The sequence below is a fragment of the Monomorium pharaonis genome, chromosome 4, assembly GCF_013373865.1.
Source record: "Monomorium pharaonis isolate MP-MQ-018 chromosome 4, ASM1337386v2, whole genome shotgun sequence".
NCBI classification, from domain to species: Eukaryota; Metazoa; Arthropoda; class Insecta; order Hymenoptera; family Formicidae; genus Monomorium; species Monomorium pharaonis.
Genome location: NC_050470.1, coordinates 3754460 through 3774536, shown reverse-complemented (window position 1 = coordinate 3774536; position 20077 = coordinate 3754460). Strand labels below are relative to the sequence as shown.

At 33.4% G+C, this 20077-nt stretch overlaps 1 protein-coding gene and 1 long non-coding RNA gene across 2 annotated transcripts in view; both read right to left on the bottom strand.

Annotated features, from left to right (window-relative positions):
• Positions 1-20077, bottom strand: part of LOC105830924 (toll-like receptor 3) — a 221735-nt gene that overhangs the window by 79112 nt on the left and 122546 nt on the right. The window contains exon 3 of the mRNA XM_012670649.2: positions 4151-4210. Within this exon, the coding sequence (XP_012526103.2) occupies positions 4151-4210 (60 nt within the window). The remainder of the gene's footprint in view (positions 1-4150; positions 4211-20077) is intronic.
• Positions 12511-19666, bottom strand: LOC118645250. Its single transcript, XR_004963020.1, has 3 exons — positions 19655-19666; positions 13613-13614; positions 12511-12691 (listed from the first exon to the last, which is right to left on the bottom strand). It is a non-coding gene; the product is annotated as an uncharacterized LOC118645250 (long non-coding RNA).

The window sequence follows — 20077 nt, the reverse complement described above, 5'->3', positions numbered from 1 at the left end:
GCTATTCGATACGATATCATACAAAAGTGTAAAAATTAAAATATTCTCTCAACGTTTAATATTTTATATTTAAAATATTATTTTTTTACCAGCAATTCATATTTAACATGGTAGCAAAAATTGAAAGAAAATCGCTTAAAAAGCTAATATATCTGTGATAAATTTAAACTTTCAAGAGTCACGAAAAGCCTTGCCAGTATCGATATTGTCACCGAGATGACGTGATAATATTTCGCTCGAATCGATATTCGACCAAAGACGGCGCTCTAATTGAACCTTGAATCAGGATAAAAGACGAGAACACATCTATCCTCCTTCTCCGGTCTCCCAGAGGCTAACGGCCAGGTCTAATCTTCTCCACGGCTTCTCTCCTCTCAGGAAATTCTATTATATTCCTGGCCAAAGGAGCAGCGAGCTTTAATGCACCTCCGTTGCATTTCGCGAAACCGAATACACCGCCATCCCGTGTCCTGTCCTGTCCCGTCCCGTCCTCGTCCTGTCCTATCCTATTCTATCCTCTCGCCCGCTGCGTCCTTCCGCCGCCGACCTTCGCCGGCGCGATATGTCGGGGAGCGGAAGGTAAACCTCGCAGCGCGAAAAATACGCACGAAGATACCGAGAAGCGGCAACACGGCTTGGCACTTCTACGCCCGCGGTCATGTTTTCGTAATTAATCGGGCGCGATGTTTAACTTTAGGCTTTTAGCGCGGTTTAATATTTCAGACCGCGCGTTCTCTTCGCACGGCACACGACGGTTTCGCGCCGGGACGCGTGGCACAGAGAAATGCGTCGCAATTTTTACGCGCCTACTGTCAGAGAGAGAAAGAGAAAGAGAGAGAGAGAGAGAGAGAGATGGGAAATGTAGAACGCAACGTTATCTCTCGCGCATTATTAATGCGACAATCGACGTAAAAGTATCACCTGAACGTCGAGTTTTTGTTTCCGTTTCGTTTCGCGTATAATGGTCTCGTTAATCTCAATATTATTCCTGTCGCGTATCTCAACGAGTTTTTGAAACTGCAAAATTTTCTTCCATATAATTCCCTTATTAAAACTTATTAACTTTGCTGAGATTATTTTATAGTACTTATCACAGTAGTATATTAATATAGTTTTTATTTCATATATATATATATATATATATATATATATATATTACATTATGCACAAAATTTTGAAAAGACAAATAAACATTCTAAACTATGTTATTTGTCATTTTTATGTTAAAAGGGATTCGAAAAATCTCGAGATCAGTGTTATCCTCTTGACGCTCCATATTTTTCGATTATCGAGATTTTCATATTACCTCGGGCTCGACCCACGATAGAAGTTGCCTATTTCAACATTATATACTCTACGCATAGTATGGAACTTCGTAACTCGCGAGACAAGATAAATTTTGAATAATGCATCCTAAGATTACCGCCAAGCGCACGCCCGAAAAATTCACGAGACCGGACGGGCTTCTCGCTGAGAGGACGAATTATATCACGGCGCGGGGTCGGCGGCGGACGTTATTTAGCACTCGAGTGGACAGTTGCATCAATTACGGGTATCCATTAGCCTAATTAAGCCTCGCGCGACACGCGCGCGAAACGGCACCGGCCAATGTCTGCCTCGGCAAGACAAGCGCGAAACGAGAAGAAGGAAAAATTAATTAATAATACTTAAAAAAAAAAAAAACCACGAGTCGAAATGAAAACGGGAAGAAACAGAAGCGAATTACAACAATGTAGAAGTAGGAAAACAAATCAGTAGAAACAAAAAGTAGAACCGCAAACAAGCTTGAGAGAGAACAAACGATATGAAATGTCGGCGAGAGGCGGATCGAGCAGAGATACCAGGGTGGCGAAATATACTTTGCCGAAAGTTTCGACAAAAGCGAGATACAAGCCTCCTCCGCGCCGCCTTATGGGAAATTACACGATGAGCTCGTCGGATTACCGTAACCTTCCCGGGTAACTCATCTACCCCCTTTTCCTCTCGTTGATCCCCTTTTCCGCTTTGTCGAGTCATTCTCGATCCCCGTCTCTCATTCCAGGAAGGCTGAAGATCTCCCTTTAATGCTCGCCGCGATTTTTCCTTCAGCATATTTGAAAAGTATCGACATGTCATCTTGACAGGACGATGATAAATTTGAGGATCAACGCGTTGGAGCAATTATTCCTTGAAGATAACCGAATTTTAGCAAAACTTAAATCGATTAAAGTTACACAGCGCATATTGGTCGGCATACTTTTCCTAAATTTTTTCGACAACTTTGCTATAAACTAATAAGTTCCCACTGTAATTTTTAATGTTAAATACCTTAAAAAAAGAAACAACATAAAAGCTTCCGTTAGAAAAAAGCATACTTAAGTTGATTTCAGAATATTTTGTTAATTTGCTTGAATTGTTAAAGCTTAATGTAATAATTTGTAACAACAAAATAATGGTATTTCAAAAAATGCGCAAGGTCCTCCTCGAGTTCAGTTTCGCTTCTGATATTCGCAGAATTCTAAGACATATATAATACATATCTGAGATATGTATCTTTGAATCACGGTCGTCAGAACGTAACGGTGCATTGGGGCGCGACCGGAAACATATGCATAATGCATAATAATACATACAGCGGAAAGCTCAGCGTCAGGAAATTCGGTGAGACTGTGAAAGGTAGAGATAGACAAATAGATAGATAGATAGATAGAAGGAGAGAGAGAGAAAGATTTTTAATTGGATTAAGAGCGTACTGATGAGTCTCGCAAATTATCGCCTCTCACGTGACCCGATGTGGGCTGACAGTTTTCATTTTATCGAAACAGTTAACAAATTAATAATTATGCAATTGGACCATATTACGGACGCATTTCTCGCATCAAACAATGACTTATGAAAATCTCGCCTAATTCGATGAATTCTTTGAATATATTATTATAAATATAGATTCTCAAAGATAACATATATTTCATTTATATAAAACATAAAGATGTTACGTATTTTCGTGAATTTTTTTCAAAGAAAGCCGATTTTATATCAAAGTAAAGAACTTGATCATCATATAGATATCAGACATAGGGATAGTCTATAATATGCTTACGTGTAATATAAATTACGTGTAAAATATATATTCTTTATTTTATAGTTATTTTACGAACATATCTCTTGGATCTCATTAAAATGGAGATTCATTTGTAATAATAAAATTTTTGCCAATCATAACCAAGACATTGACCATAAAGGTAAAATTTCAATCATTGTCCTCGGCAACAAGTTTCTCATTTTTTCCTCACGCCTGTTTGATTAATATTCGAACCCCCGCATCAGAAGGACCGTGGAAAGTTTTCGCGGGAGAGTGACACGTCTTCGGGAGACGGCGAATTAATTAGTCGGCGGGGCGAACTGATGGAGCCATTAATTACAGCGAAGGTTCGAGTAATTCCCTCGTCTTGCGGACCACCTTGTAAGCGGCGGCCGGTCGAACCCAAAATCCCGAACGATAAAACGGCGAGTGCCTCGGCACGGTTGGGCCAAGAGGGATCGTCACGGGACGAAACTTGGACGAAACCAGACAATGGTACTCCATTAAGAGCGCTTTCATCTTTGAAACGAAATCGGTCGAGTAGCTTGATGATCCTCGATGCTTAACCTCGGTCATTCCTACGTTCTCGCTTCCCATCACGACAGAACAATCTTGTCGACGGCGCTCGTCATTTTAAACTCGTCTCTGATTTTAAGCGCACTTCTTTATCCGATAGGAAGAGACATCGCGGAAAGTAATCACGGAGAGAAGTTTTCGAACGCATCAGACAACACGAATGCTCCAGACGAAATGCTTGGCGAACAAACGATATTTCTCGCGGAAAAGGGAAATCATTTCTCTCAAATGAAAACACGAATACTTCAAATTATGTGCGATTAAAAAAAAACAAGCAGTTTGTATATTAAGCTTAAATCTACAGATATTAAATATTACAATGTTTAGATGGCGCACAAAAATAAAATTTTATTTTAATTTCGGTCCAATAAAATTTCGATATAAAAGTGTTTTAATTTTTGATAAAGATTATCGCCTATAACACTGACTATTATCAAATCTAACTCGATATTATACAATTGCGTGTGTAAGAATAACGAGCTTATTAATTGTGCAAAATAAAGGTCGACTCACCAAATGCGCTCTGGAAACGTTGCAATTCAGATTGGATTGCTTCGCGATGCTTCGATGACGCTGGAAAAAAAGAACAAAATCCATATTAATAACAGAAATAGTAGTCAAAAATGTTGAAATTATCATAGACGACAGAGCGTAACGCATTAAAATGTGAAATTACGGATTCGTGCTTTCAGGCAGTAAATTGAAATGTTTCCAACATAACAATGGCGGACGTACATTACATATTAAACACACGACAATACATATTACATACTACGTTTATATTTTTATATTCCGTGCGTTACAAAGTTAATCCCAACGCAGAAGACAGAATAATTCCCCGTCTCTAATTACTAGTTATTTACATATGTACCTATCAATTAATCAATTACTATGAAATTTGTTATAATGCTCTTCGAAATTAACAATATGCCATAATTACAACAATGGTGATAATGAATGTTTGCACTTCATAATACTAGAATAAAAATAATGCCAGACTATAGTTGTGTAAATATACAATCATAGATTATAATCGTATACTTATTCAAGCGCACCATTGTTCTGGTACGTGCCAAGTGTTGGATAGGAAACGACCATGTTCTAAACCGTATCACGCAGAAGGGAAAGCAAGTGCCGTCTTTGGTCTGGTCTGTGCAAACACATCATTCCGGCTGTCGCTCGCTGATCGCCGTATTATCTATTATTCACGGCTTGAAAAAAGTAAGTAGAGTCGATAATAAAATGTAAGCTTTACGAACTGGCCCGGCTTCACCTGGTCTGGTTTGATCTGGTCACGAGGCGAGCATTCTATAGCTCGCTCGAATGCGATCGCACGATGATCCTTCGCTTCCGGTATGCCTTGCAAACCCGCTCGAGGATCTCGACGCGATTCTCGATGTTTAACCTATCCCAGTGCGACCATACTTGGTCCTCGTTACAGAACGATACGGAGCGAACGAGCGAGCAAGAAATGGAGGAAGAAAGAGAGAGAGAGAGACAGAAAGAAATTGCAAGAGGAGGACGGAAAGGAAAGGTGCAGGAACGCTACGTAGGTACTTCCAATTCGATCTCTGGTCTAAGCCTTTAATGCCTGCTTATTCGCTCGCCTGGAAGAGGATCCCGAAGAGGTATCTAAACTTTCCGAACGCTCCACGGAAGAGAGCTAAACGCCGAACGATTTTGCAGCCGCCACTCGGGGAATACTTCTTTCCTCCGCTGACTAAGTCGTGGCAATAGCTGTCGATAGCTGAGCGAATTACGTCATGACGGGAGATACGACGTCGATATATGAGCTGTTTATATCGGAAACAGAGCGGTGTAGACATTCCTGTTCGGTCTCGCGTCTTCAAAATAAATGGTTCGTGTAAGGAAGTCCCGGCTAATAACTTTTCAGTTTTGCAATCTGTTGTAATAAATGTGTACTGTAAATTGTGGATGAATTTTATTTAATCCGATGTATAAATAGGTCACACTTCACACATCAATGAAACGTTCAGTGATATCGACATTCGACATTCAACATTCATGTGTCGTCCATGAATGCATTTACGTCCGCCATACAAATAGGATGAAATCATTTCGTTTTGATATTTGACTTACGCTACTTTTAAATAACCCACACATGCAGAGCTTTTATTTTCAACTTTCTCGAAATTTCAATCGCGATTAAATATTAATTTGGAATGTTAAATAGAAAACGTAAATTGTAGTCATAGTTCATACACTATCTGTAAATCCCATTTTAATCGCACTTACGAAATCAGAAAGAAAGAGATAAAAGCGCGATGCAACAAATCTTATGTTAATAGCAAGTAATCACTGTGTAACACTCAATATCTCGTTTGGAAGATTTGCGATCCTTCAAGCAATTGGAAATAATTCTTGTCCGGACATCTTTATCAGCAATGTAGTAAAATTACGTACGGAGCCTCTCTCTAGAGGGAAAAGAGAAGAAAAAGAGAAAGGGAGAAACGAATCTAAAGAGATCGCGGGCATTACAACGTGTACTCCGACATCGACTCGACTTTCCGCCAGGAAAGAAAAAAGGATGCGGGCGAATCGGAAAAAGAGAGGCAAAGCAAGCGCGCGCGCTATATATCCCCCCTGGATATCGGCGATTGTGTTTTTTGTCAAGGATCGAAAGTGCCTCGTCTACCCACACCGGTGCGCTTTGACGTTTAACCGGACGCTTATCGATTGCGGAATTTATTTCTTTTCGTATCTCCAGTCTCGGCCACCATTGTCCGCCCTCTCGCGTTTTCTCTCTCTCTCTCTCTTCCTCCCCTCTCTTCCTTCTCTCGGTCTCTGTCTCTCTTCGCCATCCCTTCTGCATCCCCAATGCCGCCCTCTTTATCCCGAATCATCCGGCCAGGCGGAACCGGTCTCTCATTCCCATTTTGTTTCCGTTCCCCGACGGCTGTACAGATAGGTGAGATTAAGCTCCACGATGGCGCGGTTGCGGTTATCAGGAGATTGCATTTTAGCATAATGGTTACGAGAGGCCGCATTGTAGCTCTGTTTTGAGGGATGCGCCGTGATGTCGTTGCGCCGTGATGGGTGTCGAGGCATTTATCATGGACGAGGTATTTTTGCTCTGTCCCTCCCCGTTTCTCCCGTCGTTCACGTACGTCGGTCCACGCCTGTACACGTGTGGAGCTCACATAATTTTAAATTCCCTCTACGACATTGCGTAAGAAAAACATTGTATATTAACGAATAAAATACACTTCTGTTTCAAGTAACGTATCATTGTTTATTTTAAATCGTTCCTATTTTTATATTTCGCAAAATAAAAATTGACAGGATGACTCGATTGACAAATAAAATATGTATAATGTTAATTGCTCATTGTAATAATCGCGAGTAAATTGGATTTCACCGAAGTGCTTCATTGATTTATTCGGCCGCTTGCCAATATTATTAAGGTGAGCGTCGATTTGGCTAAGCGCTATGTGATACATCAATCGGCGACGGTGAACAGACTTGTACGTGGATGATGCTCGTTCAATTAAACGTTTCAAGCTAATTCCAGCCTATGCAATGCATATGCATGTGCGTGCCTCACAGTGTCCGGTTATATGCTAATCGTACGTGCTCCCAAGTTTATTCATTTACACAACAAGGAAAAACGTGAACGTATTTTCATAAGTTTCATTTACAGAGACGGTGACATATTCGTTCACACTATCAATAAAGATAAAAAGAGTTTTTCAAACATTAATTTCGACCATCAATATTTATTAAAATTATTTATTTTTTCTGATAAATAATTTTAGTACTATTATTTCTCGAACATTCGTGGGAAAATAATATTAATTCATGAAATTGTTATACTCTGTCGGCCTATTTGATTATGCACACTGATATATTGTACGAATTTACAGTATTCAATATATTCAATATCAAACCATTATTCACATTGACACACTCGTCAAAATTGATCAATCATTTCGATTAAGATTAAGCATATTAAATATATATATATGTGTGTGTGTGTGTGTGTGTGTGTATGTGTGTGGCGCGAATCGACGACTGTACAGTAATTAACGTTATTAATCTTGCAAAATACATATATATTGCAATCAATCTTTTCCTTTTCTTTCCTTTCTAGTTGACATATGTCATGATTCAGCAAAGCATCGATTATTTGCAGATATTGATAATGGTATGCAAATTGTCGATCTGAATGACTATTCATAACGTTATTATTCAACTATTAATCAACAGTTATATAATTCTGAAAAACATCCCCCCATCAATACTGTTGCTAATACTTTACAATAATTCATAATAATCTTCAAATAACCTCGAACTCGAGAATTGCAGCATAAAATACTGATTAACTCGTCTATTAAAAGATTCATAAAAACGAAATATTCAATCAAAAATATCAGAAAGATAGCACGGTTGGAGGCATTTTAAATATACTAGAACACAACAATGCGCGCGCTTCGCGCGCGCCACTTAGCATTTTTATATTGAACATTGCACTTTTTTTTCCTCTGTAATATTACTCTCACACACTTTATCATATTTAATGCCCTTCTCTATCTCACGCTCCTTCTCCCCCTCTCTAAATTACTAATTATATTATTAATGATATTATTTATATTATTTTCATATTGTTCAATATTACTCTTACATTTTACTTTCTTATTTAATCCTCGTCTTTATCTCTCACGCTCTCCCACTCTCCACCCTCCGCCCCCCTCTCTCTCTCTAAACACAAATTAGTAATTATATTATATTTTCATGTTTCTTAATATCACTCTTACATACTTTCACTCCATACTTAATCCCCTTTAAATAAATTAAAAATTATAATATATTATATGTAATGTTACCTGTTAATTTTCAATCAATTTTCAAAACTTTCACTTTCTGGCGAACTCTTTAGAAAATTATTGTACGCGTCCGGAACTATATGAAAACAGCGTTAAAATAAATAAATCTGTCGATATTCAATAAGCACTTCACGTCCAGCTTTCAAAATTCAAGTTTTTCGGGCAAAATAATTGTTTAAAAAATGTTTTAATTAATTATATTACCGAAACTTCTTAGAAACTTATCGGGCAAAATAATATTTAAAAAAATGTTTTAATTAATTATATCACCTGAACTTTATAGAAACATATTGTACGCGTCCCGAACTATATGAGAATTACGTTAAAATAAATAGATCTGTCGATATTCGATTAGCACTTGACGTGTAGCCTTAGAAATTCAAGTTTTTCGGGAAAAATAATTGTTTAAAAAATGTTCTAATTAATTATATCACCTGAACTTTATAGAAGCATATTGTACGCGTCCCGAACTATATGAGAATTACGTTATAATAAATTGATCTGTCGATATTCGATTAGCACTTGACGTGTAGCCTTAGAAATTAAAGTTTTTCGGGCAAAATAATTGTTTAAAAAATGTTCTAATTAATTATATCACCTGAACTTTATAGAAACATATTGTACGCGTCGCGAACTATATGAGAATTACGTTATAATAAATAGATCTGTCGATATTCGATTAGCACTTGACGTGTAGCCTTAGAAATTCAAGTTTTTCGGGAAAAATAATTGTTTAAAAAATGTTCTAATTAATTATATCACCTGAACTTTATAGAAACATATTGTACGCGTCCCGAACTATATGAGAATTACGTTATAATAAATAGATCTGTCGATATTCGATTAGCACTTGACGTGTAGCCTTAGAAATTCAAGTTTTTCGGGCAAAATAATTGTTTAAAAAATGTTTTAGTTAATTATATCACCTGAACTTTATAGAAACATATTGTACGCGTCCCGAACTATATGAGAATTACGTTATAATAAATTGATCTGTCGATATTCGATTAGCACTTGACGTGTAGCCTTAAAAATTAAAGTTTTTCGGGCAAAATAATTGTTTAAAAAATGTTCTAATTAATTATATCACCTGAACTTTATAGAAACATATTGTACGCGTCCCGAACTATATGAGAATTACGTTATAATAAATTGATCTGTCGATATTCGATTAGCACTTGACGTGTAGCCTTAGAAATTAAAGTTTTTCGGGCAAAATAATTGTTTAAAAAATGTTCTAATTAATTATATCACCTAAACTTTATAGAAACATATTGTACGCGTCCCGAACTATATGAGAATTACGTTAAAATAAATAGATCTGTCGATATTCGATTAGCACTTGACGTGTAGCCTTAGAAATTCAAGTTTCTCGGGCAAAATAATTGTTTAAAAAATGTTTTAGTTAATTATATCACCTGAACTTTATAGAAACATATTGTACGCGTCCCGAACTATATGAGAATTACGTTATAATAAATTGATCTGTCGATATTCGATTAGCACTTGACGTGTAGCCTTAGAAATTAAAGTTTTTCGGGCAAAATAATTGTTTAAAAAATGTTCTAATTAATTATATCACCTAAACTTTATAGAAACATATTGTACGCGTCCCGAACTATATGAGAATTACGTTAAAATAAATAGATCTGTCGATATTCGATTAGCACTTGACGTGTAGCCTTAGAAATACAAGTTTCTCGGGCAAAATAATTGTTTAAAAAATGTTTTAGTTAATTATATCACCTGAACTTTATAGAAACATATTGTACGCGTCCCGAACTATATGAGAATTACGTTATAATAAATTGATCTGTCGATATTCGATTAGCACTTGACGTGTAGCCTTAGAAATTCAAGTTTTTCGGGAAAAATAATTGTTTAAAAAATGTTTTTATTAATTATATCACCTGAACTTTATAGAAGCATATTGTACGCGTTCCGAACTATATGAGAATTACGTTAAAATAAATAGATCTGTCGATATTCGATTAGCACTTGACGTGTAGCCTTAGAAATTCAAGTTTTTTGGGAAAAATAATTGTTTAAAAAATGTTCTAATTAATTATATCACCTGAACTTTATAGAAACATATTGTACGCGTCCCGAACTATATGAGAATTACGTTATAATAAATTGATCTGTCGATATTCGATTAGCACTTGACGTGTAGCCTTAGAAATTAAAGTTTTTCGGGCAAAATAATTGTTTAAAAAATGTTCTAATTAATTATATCACCTGAACTTTATAGAAACATATTGTACGGGTCCCGAACTATATGAGAATTACGTTATAATAAATAGATCTGTCGATATTCGATTAGCACTTGACGTGTAGCCTTAGAAATTAAAGTTTTTCGGGCAAAATAATTGTTTAAAAAATGTTCTAATTAATTATATCACCTGAACTTTATAGAAACATATTGTACGCGTCCCGAACTATATGAGAATTACGTTAAAATAAATAGATCTGTCAATATTCGATTAGCACTTGACGTGTAGCCTTAGAAATTCAAGTTTTTCGGGCAAAATAATTGTTTAAAAAATGTTTTAGTTAATTATATCACCTGAACTTTATAGAAACATATTGTACGCGTCCCGAACTATATGAGAATTACGTTATAATAAATTGATCTGTCGATATTCGATTAGCACTTGACGTGTAGCCTTAGAAATTAAAGTTTTTCGGGCAAAATAATTGTTTAAAAAATGTTCTAATTAATTATATCACCTGAACTTTATAGAAACATATTGTACGCGTCCCGAACTATATGAGAATTACGTTATAATAAATTGATCTGTCGATATTCGATTAGCACTTGACGTGTAGCCTTAGAAATTCAAGTTTCTCGGGCAAAATAATTGTTTAAAAAATGTTTTAGTTAATTATATCACCTGAACTTTATAGAAACATATTGTACGCGTCCCGAACTATATGAGAATTACGTTATAATAAATTGATCTGTCGATATTCGATTAGCACTTGACGTGTAGCCTTAGAAATTAAAGTTTTTCGGGCAAAATAATTGTTTAAAAAATGTTCTAATTAATTATATCACCTGAACTTTATAGAAACATATTGTACGGGTCCCGAACTATATGAGAATTACGTTATAATAAATAGATCTGTTGATATTCAATTAGCTCTTCACGTCCTGCCTTCAAAATTCAAGTTTTCCGGGCAAAATAATTTTTGAAAAAATGTTTTTATTAATTATAACACCATAACTTTTTTAAAAACTATTGTACGCGTCCGTATCTATATGGGAACTGCGTTAAAAAAAATAGAACTATCAATATTCAACCAGTATCTCATGTCTAGACCTATAAATATAAGTTTCCCATCTAGATAGTTGTTGAAAAATACTTTTAAAATTTTTAAATTAATTAATTTTGTCTATCTGAGATGCCAGTTACACCAAATCCACGTGCGCAGACGTACACGCATATATACGTATGTTTTGTAACAAAAAATTATTTTTTCATTAATTTAATCATCAGAACTATTGATAGAACGTCTCTAAATGATAGGACTCTATAGATTTAGTCTTCTCTGTGGTCGTATATTCGAAATACGGTGAGATGCTATTATGTGATTTTGGAAGTTAGCATCTCATTTATAAAATTTTAATTAAAATAGATAATTCAATGGAACTATTGTTGATACCTATCAAGAACTGTAGAACTATGCTGGATGCAAGTAATTCTGCAGTATTTTTATGAGATGTTAAACTTTGAGATGCTAACTTCACACACGTTTAATCGGCATCGCGGAAAAGCGACAACAATACTTCGAGAGATGCGAGTATCGATGCCATGCCCTTTTTTAGAAAGGATTCTTACTCTCCCCCCCCCCTTCACTCTCTCTCTCTCTCTCTCTCTCTCTCTCTCTCTCTCCTCTCTCTCTCTCTCTCTCTCTCTCTCTCTCTCCTCTCTCTCTCTCTCTCTCTCCTCTCTCTCTCTCTCTCTCTCGTATATTTTTTATTTGGCTCTTTTTTCTTTTCCCTGATTTTTTGTAATTATTTCAATCAACTATCAAAAGTGACAGTTTGACAGCTGAAAATGACACGAAGTAGTTTAACAGCTGGAAATGACACGAAGTGAAGAAAGTCACAACGCACTTAACAACGAGATAGTGAGACAGCCAATCAGCATCTCGGAAAAGCGGCAACAATAAATTCGATTTGATTTAACATCTCCTTTTTTAGATACTAGAACATGCACGCGCTTCGCGCGCGCCAACTGTTATTTTTTTATTTGTTATTACACCCTGCATAAAATTACTATTGCATATAACATATATACAACTCGTTTATTTCTTAAACATTTCGGCCTTTGAAAAAAGGTTACATAGCTTAATTACATAATAACATAGGACTCTTAATGACTATTTACGCTTTTCTTTGTCATTTCTCGTCTTTAATACATTTTTCATCCATTTTGTACCTATATCTACCTCTGATAACATTTTCCTAACAGAGAAATTTTGTCTTCGCAATTCTGTAAATTCTTCTAATATTGGTTCTAAAGTCTCTACTTTTAAATTGTATAGCCTACACTTTTTCCTTTTTCCAATATCTATTCCCTAATGCCTCGTTTCCGCACTTAAATCTCGCTATCATAGACTAACTCCCTACTCTTATTTTACCCCACTAAAATATACAAAAGCTTCTCATCTATTTTTATTTCTTTGTACACTCTATTATATTTTGCCCATATTATTTTTTCATATCTTCCTTGTTTTTGTTCGTCTCTGTTTATCTTTCTAACCCTTCCAGTGAGAAATAACCATCAAATCGACATCAATTTGATTTGATCAATGCAATTTATATCAATTCTCCCTTAATTTGATATCAATTTGATGGGTTATTTTTCTAACTAAGTTATGTATATACATAAAGTTTTTTCATAGAATTCCTGATAAGTTTCAGAAATAGTTCCGTTGATTTATTTAAAAAAAATTGATATTTGAAAATATGAGGTGCTATTTTCCCCTGGCACCTCATTAATAAAAATTGAACGTTTTAACAGCAGTTATACTTGCACCCGTAATAGTTCTAGAGTTTTTGATAGATTTTAACAATAGTTCTGTATTCTACATTAAATATATTTAAACAATTTTTTAATTATACGGCTGGCACCGCACTAAAAAAGTAAACTACCATTTTATAGCGAGTTCCAGACGATTACATAGCATTTTTCAATAGTTCAGCAATAGTTCCAAAGCTTTTTGCAGGTTTCGTCGACAATTCCGGTCTTTAAGCATGTTTAAACAATTTTTTTATTAGACGGTTGGCACCGCACTACAAGAGTAAACTACTATTTTATAGCAAATTCCAGACGAGTACATAGCATTTTTCAATAGTTCTGCAATAGTTCTAAAGCTTTTTGTAGATTTTGTCGACAGTTCCGGTCTTTAAACATTTTTAAACAATTTTTTATTTGATCCTGTCTTGCACTATCAGATATGAATACTACGCTATGGTATTTAAACTTCAGCCAATTTTATGGTATCTGATAGGTATGTGTTAGTAATGTAATTGACATTTTTTAAATTTTAGAGTTGGGTTAGTTAATCTAATTTTTAACTAAGTTAATGAAATTTAATTGATTATGAAATGAATTCTATTATGTTAAAAGTTACGTAAATAAATACTAATTCTATTAAATTTACGTTAAGATTAATTTGTTTCTAGTTTAAGTAAAAGTTAATTTTGAGAAACTTTTTTATATTAAATTAAAAAGTCATATGATTTGTTTAAGTTAAATTACCAACATAATTACAATATTATTTGTCAAATATATTTAATTTTAATATAATATTTTATTTGTAAATCAACTTACAATGTCGCTCTATTGTTAACCAGTAATTCATGACATGTATAAATACTTATCCTTAGAGGTTTAGAAAGAGGTTACTTATAAATACCATTGTTTGTCAAACGAACTGTCGATAAAACCTACAAAAAGCTTTGAAACTATTGCAGAAATATATTGGAGAATGCTGTGTGGTTGTCTGGAACTCGCTATAAAATTGTAGTTTACTCTTGTAGTGCGGTGCCAGCCGTCTAATAAACAAATCGCCTAAAAATGCTAAAAACCGGAACTGTCGACAAAACCTGCATAAAGATTTGGAACTATTGCAAAACTATTAAAAAATGCTATGTACTCGTCTGGAACTTGCTATAAAATGGTAGTTTACTCTTGTAGTGGAGTGCCAGCAGTCTAATAAAAAAATTGTTTAAAAATACTTAAAGATCGAAAATGTCGACGAAACCTACAAAAAGCTTTGTCACTATTGCAGAACTATTGAAAAATGTTATGTACTCGTCTGGAACTCACTATAAAATGGTAGTTTACTCCTGTAGTGCGGTGCCAGCCGTCTAATAAACAAATTACCTAAAAATGCTTAAAGACCGGAACTGTCGACGAAACCTGCAAAAAGCTTTGGAACTATTGCAGAACTATTGAGAAATGCTATGTACTCGTCTGAAACTCGCTATAAAATTGTAGTTTACTTTTGTAGTGCGGTGCCAGCCGTCTAATAAAAAAATTTTTTTTAAATACTTAAAGACCGGAACTGTCGACGAAACCTGCAAAAAGCTTTGGAACTATTGCAGAACTATTGAGAAATGCTAAGTACTCGTCTGAAACTCGCTATAAAATGGTAGGTTACTCTTGTAGTGCGGTGCCAGCCGTCTAATAAAAAAATTTTTTTAAAATGCTTAAAGACTGAAACTGTCGACGAAACCTACAAAAAACTTTAACACTATTGCAGAACTATTAAAATATGCTATGTACTCTTCTGGAATTCGCTATAAAATGGTAGTTTACTCTTGTAGTACGGTGCCAGCCGTCTAATAAAGAAATTGCTTAAAAATGCTTAAAGACCGGAACTGTCGACGAAACCTGCAAAAAGCTTTGGAACTATTGCAGAACTATTAAAATATGCTATGTACTCGTCTGGAACTCGCTATAAAATGGTAGTTTACTCTTGTAGTGCGGTGCCAGCCGTCTAATAAAGAAATTGCTTAAAAATGCTTAAAGACCGGAACTGTCGACGAAACCTGCAAAAAGCTTTGAAACTATTGCAGAACTATTGAAAAATGCTATGTACTCGTCTGGAACTCGCTATAAAATGGTAGTTTACTCTTGTAGTGCGGTGCCAGCCGTCTAATAAAGAAATTGCTTAAAAATGCTTAAAGACCGGAACTGTCGACGAAACCTGCAAAAAGCTTTGAAACTATTGCAGAACTATTGAAAAATGCTATGTACTTGTCTGGAACTCGCTATAAAATTGTAGTTTACTCTTGTAGTGCGGTGCCAGCCGTCTAATAAAAAAATTCTTTAAAAATGCTTAAAGACCGAAACTGTCGACGAAACCTACAAAAAACTTTGTCACTATTGCAGAACTATTAAAATATGTACTTGTCTGGAACTCGCTATAAAATTGTAATTTATTCTTGTAGTGCGGTGCCAGCCGTCTAATTAAAAAATTCTTAAAAATGCTCAAAGACCGGAACTGTCGACGAAACCTACAGAAAGCTTTGTCACTATTGCAGAACTATTAAAATATGTTATGTATTCGTCTGGATCTCGCTATAAAATGGTAATTTACTCTTGTAGTGCGGTGTTAGCCGTCTAATAAAAAATTGTTTAAAAATGCTTAAAAACCGGAACTGTCGACGAAATCTGCAAAAAGCTTTGGACCTATTGCAGAACTATTAAAACATGCTATGTACTCTTCTGAAATTCGCTATAAAATGGTAGTTTACTCTTGTAGTGCGGTGCCAGCGGTCTACTAAAAAATTGTTTTAAAATACTTAAAGACCGGAAGTGTCGACAAAACCTGCAAAAAGCTTTGAAACTATTGCAGAACTATTAAAATATGTTATGTACTCGTCTGGCACTCGCTATAAAATGGTAGTTTACTCTTGTAGTGCGGTGCCAGCCGTCTAATAAAAAAATTGCTTAAAAATGCTTAAAGACCGGAACTGTCGACGAAATCTACAAAAGCTTTGACATTATTGCAGAACTTTTAGAAAATGTCATAAAGTTGACTGAAACTCGCCAAACAGTGGTACTTTACTCTTGTGGTGCAATGCCAACAGCCAAATTAAAAAACTGTTTAAATATATTTAATGTACAGAACTATTGCTAAAATCTATCAGGAACTTTAGAACTATTACGGGTGCAAGTAGAACTGCTGTTAAAATGTTCAATTTTCATTAATGAGGTGCCACTGAAAGTTAGCACCTCATTTTTTTAAATATTTTATGTATTCGTATGGAACTCGCTATAAAATGGTAATTTACTCTTGTAGTGCGGTGCCAGCCGTCTAATAAAAAAATTGCTTAAAAATGCTTAAAAACCTGATATGTCGACGAAACTTGCAAATAGCTTCGGAATTATTACAGAATTATTGAAAAATGCTATGTACTCGTCTGGAACTCGCTATAAAATGGTAGTTTACTCTTGTAGTGCGGTGCCAGCCGTCTAATAAAAAAATTGTTTAAAAATGCTTAAAGACCGGAACTGTCGACGAAACATATAAAAAGCTTTGAAACTATTGCGGAACTGTTAGAAAATGCCATAAAGTTAGTTGAAACTCGCCAAAAAGTGGTACCTTACTCTTGTAGTGCAATGCCAACAGCCAAATTAAAAAACTGTTTAAATATATTTAATGTACAGAACTATTGCTGAAATCTATCAGGAACTCTAGAACTATTACGGGTGCCAGTACTATATTGTTACTCCATCGCTGTTAGAAGGATAGAGAAGAGACGTTAAACCCCACGACAGTAACACATATTTATCAAGTAATTTTTAATTATCTTAATTATCTTTTTTGCCAATACATTAAATATAATTATAATTCTTTTTTTTATTTGTATTAATTAAAAAATTAATATATTGTTATTTAAAATGTATATTTTTAATTGCAGGTATGTTTAACTGAATACCATATCTAATTGTATATAATTGTATGTGGCGCCATATATAATGCTGTGTTAGTAGTGCATTTTGTATATAATTATATATAGCATTATATACAACTATATAGTCATATATAGCCATATATATTAATGTGGCTAATCTGGGTCCATATATAATCAGATATAGCACCATATCTAATTTTATATAATTGTATGTGACGCCAGATATAATGCTATGTGAGCATCCTATATATAATTATATATAGCATTATATATGGCGCCATATACAATTAGATATGCAGACTTGCCCGCTAGTTAGAGCGCGGCGCCGTCGATAGGCGGCGTACTCTCTCAGGAGCAAAGTGCAGTCGATCGGCTACATAAAGATCACTCGTAGCGTGGTTAAGGCAAGCAAAAATTAGCTTCTTGTTCCTGTCTGATGTGGAAGAGGACTGCCACTATTTTTATGATTTACTCATTAGAAATATCTATATATGGTTATTTATATATAAATATTTATATATCTGTATATGGTTACATACAATCTGATTGTATATAATGTTAATTATATATAATCATATATGATTATATATAATTATATGTGGTTGTATATAATTATATATGGCTATGTGGTTATATATGTTTATATATGGTTACATACAATCGTATACGATTGTATAATGCCATTTTTTTATATGATTGTATATAATGTCATTTGAAGATTTGAAGAAAATAATGTTATTGAACTTTTACGAGAAAGAAATCTTGATATCTCAAAATTGAGTGTACCAATTTATTTGGATTGGTTGCAATTGAAAACTCACATTAATATTATCTCATGAAAAAATAATTTAGATATAATTATATATAATTATTTTTTCTCGGAAAGATGCATATATAGACTCAGTTGTTCTTATTCTTTCATATATGAAACTATATATGACTTTATAGGATTATATATATATATCTATATATGATTACTCAACTTCAATAGGTACAATCAGATATGACCTGATATTATTATATATAATCATATAAAGCATTTGCATTTCTTCAGATATAAGCCGGCAAGAACAATGGAGTCCATATATAAAATATATATAATATATATAAATATATATAATTATATATAGTGCCCATAAATAATTTATATATAATTATATATGCTGGTATATATAAATCATATATAATTACATATAATTATATATAACGTCATATATAATTATATCTAAATTATGTTTTCCTGAAATAATATTAATGTGAGTTTTCAATTGCAACCAATCCAATTAAATCGGTACACTCAATTTTGAGATATCAAGATTTCTTTCTCGTAAATTCATTATTTACATTATACATAATAATTTTGTTTTAGTAAAATGAAATTGTATGTAGGCACATTGTAAAGCCTCTTGAATGGCAAACTGGATTTACATGTGTGTATATTACATATGAATCTGATCTGAAGAAAATAATGTTATTGAACTTTTACGAGAAAGAAATCTTGATATCTCAAAATTGAATGTACCGATTTAATTTGATTGATTGCAATTAAAAACTCACATTAATATTATCTTATGAAGAAATAATTTAGATATAATTATATATGACGTATTTAAATATATTTGATTGATTTTATTGATCTTTCGACTGATTTGTGAATGTATATGTACTTAACGTTTTTTTTTTACTTTTATAAGGTTTTGATAGAATTTATCTTCTTTTTGTAAAAATCAAGTGATAGTGTTTCTTACATAATTTATTTAAATTGATTTATTTATTATACATTATTCATTTTTTAATTATAAACATATGTAGATGTACATAACATTATTAATATTTATATTGAATATACATGTATACGGCAATCATATTTGTTAATGCACATATGTTTAAATTCTAATAACAATATTAGTAAAAACACAATATAAACACAACAAATAACATTAATATAAATAAAATTATATATGTATATACATATATACAGGGTGACAGCTAACTGGCAGCCAATCTGTAATAGATAGATATATATAGATATACTAATAGATAGATGTATAGATATACTAATATAGAAATAAACATAAATATATATATATATATTTACGTTTATTTGTATATTAATATATCTATTAGTATATTTGTATACATCTATCTATTAGTATATCTATATATATATATACATATATCTATCTATTACAGATTGGCTGCCGGTTAGCTGTCACCCTGTATATATGCATATACATATATAATTTTAATTATATTAATGTTATTTGTTGTGTTTATATTGTGTTTTACTAATATTGTTATTAAAATTTATACATATGTGCATTAACAAATATGATTGCCGTATAGTCATGTATATTCAATATAAATATTAATAATGTTACGTACATCTACATATGTTTATAATTAAAAAATGAATAATGTATAATAAATAAATCAATTTAAATAAAATTATGTAAGGAACAAACTATCACTTGATTTTTACAAAAAGAAGATAAATTCTACCAAAATATAACCAAAATATATTTTTACCTTATAAAAGTAAAAAAGAAACGTCAAGTACATACACATTCAAAAATCAGTACAAGATCAATAAAATTAATCAAATATATTTAAAAAACTTCGAAAAATCCTCCAAAGAATAAAAATTTATTCGAAAAT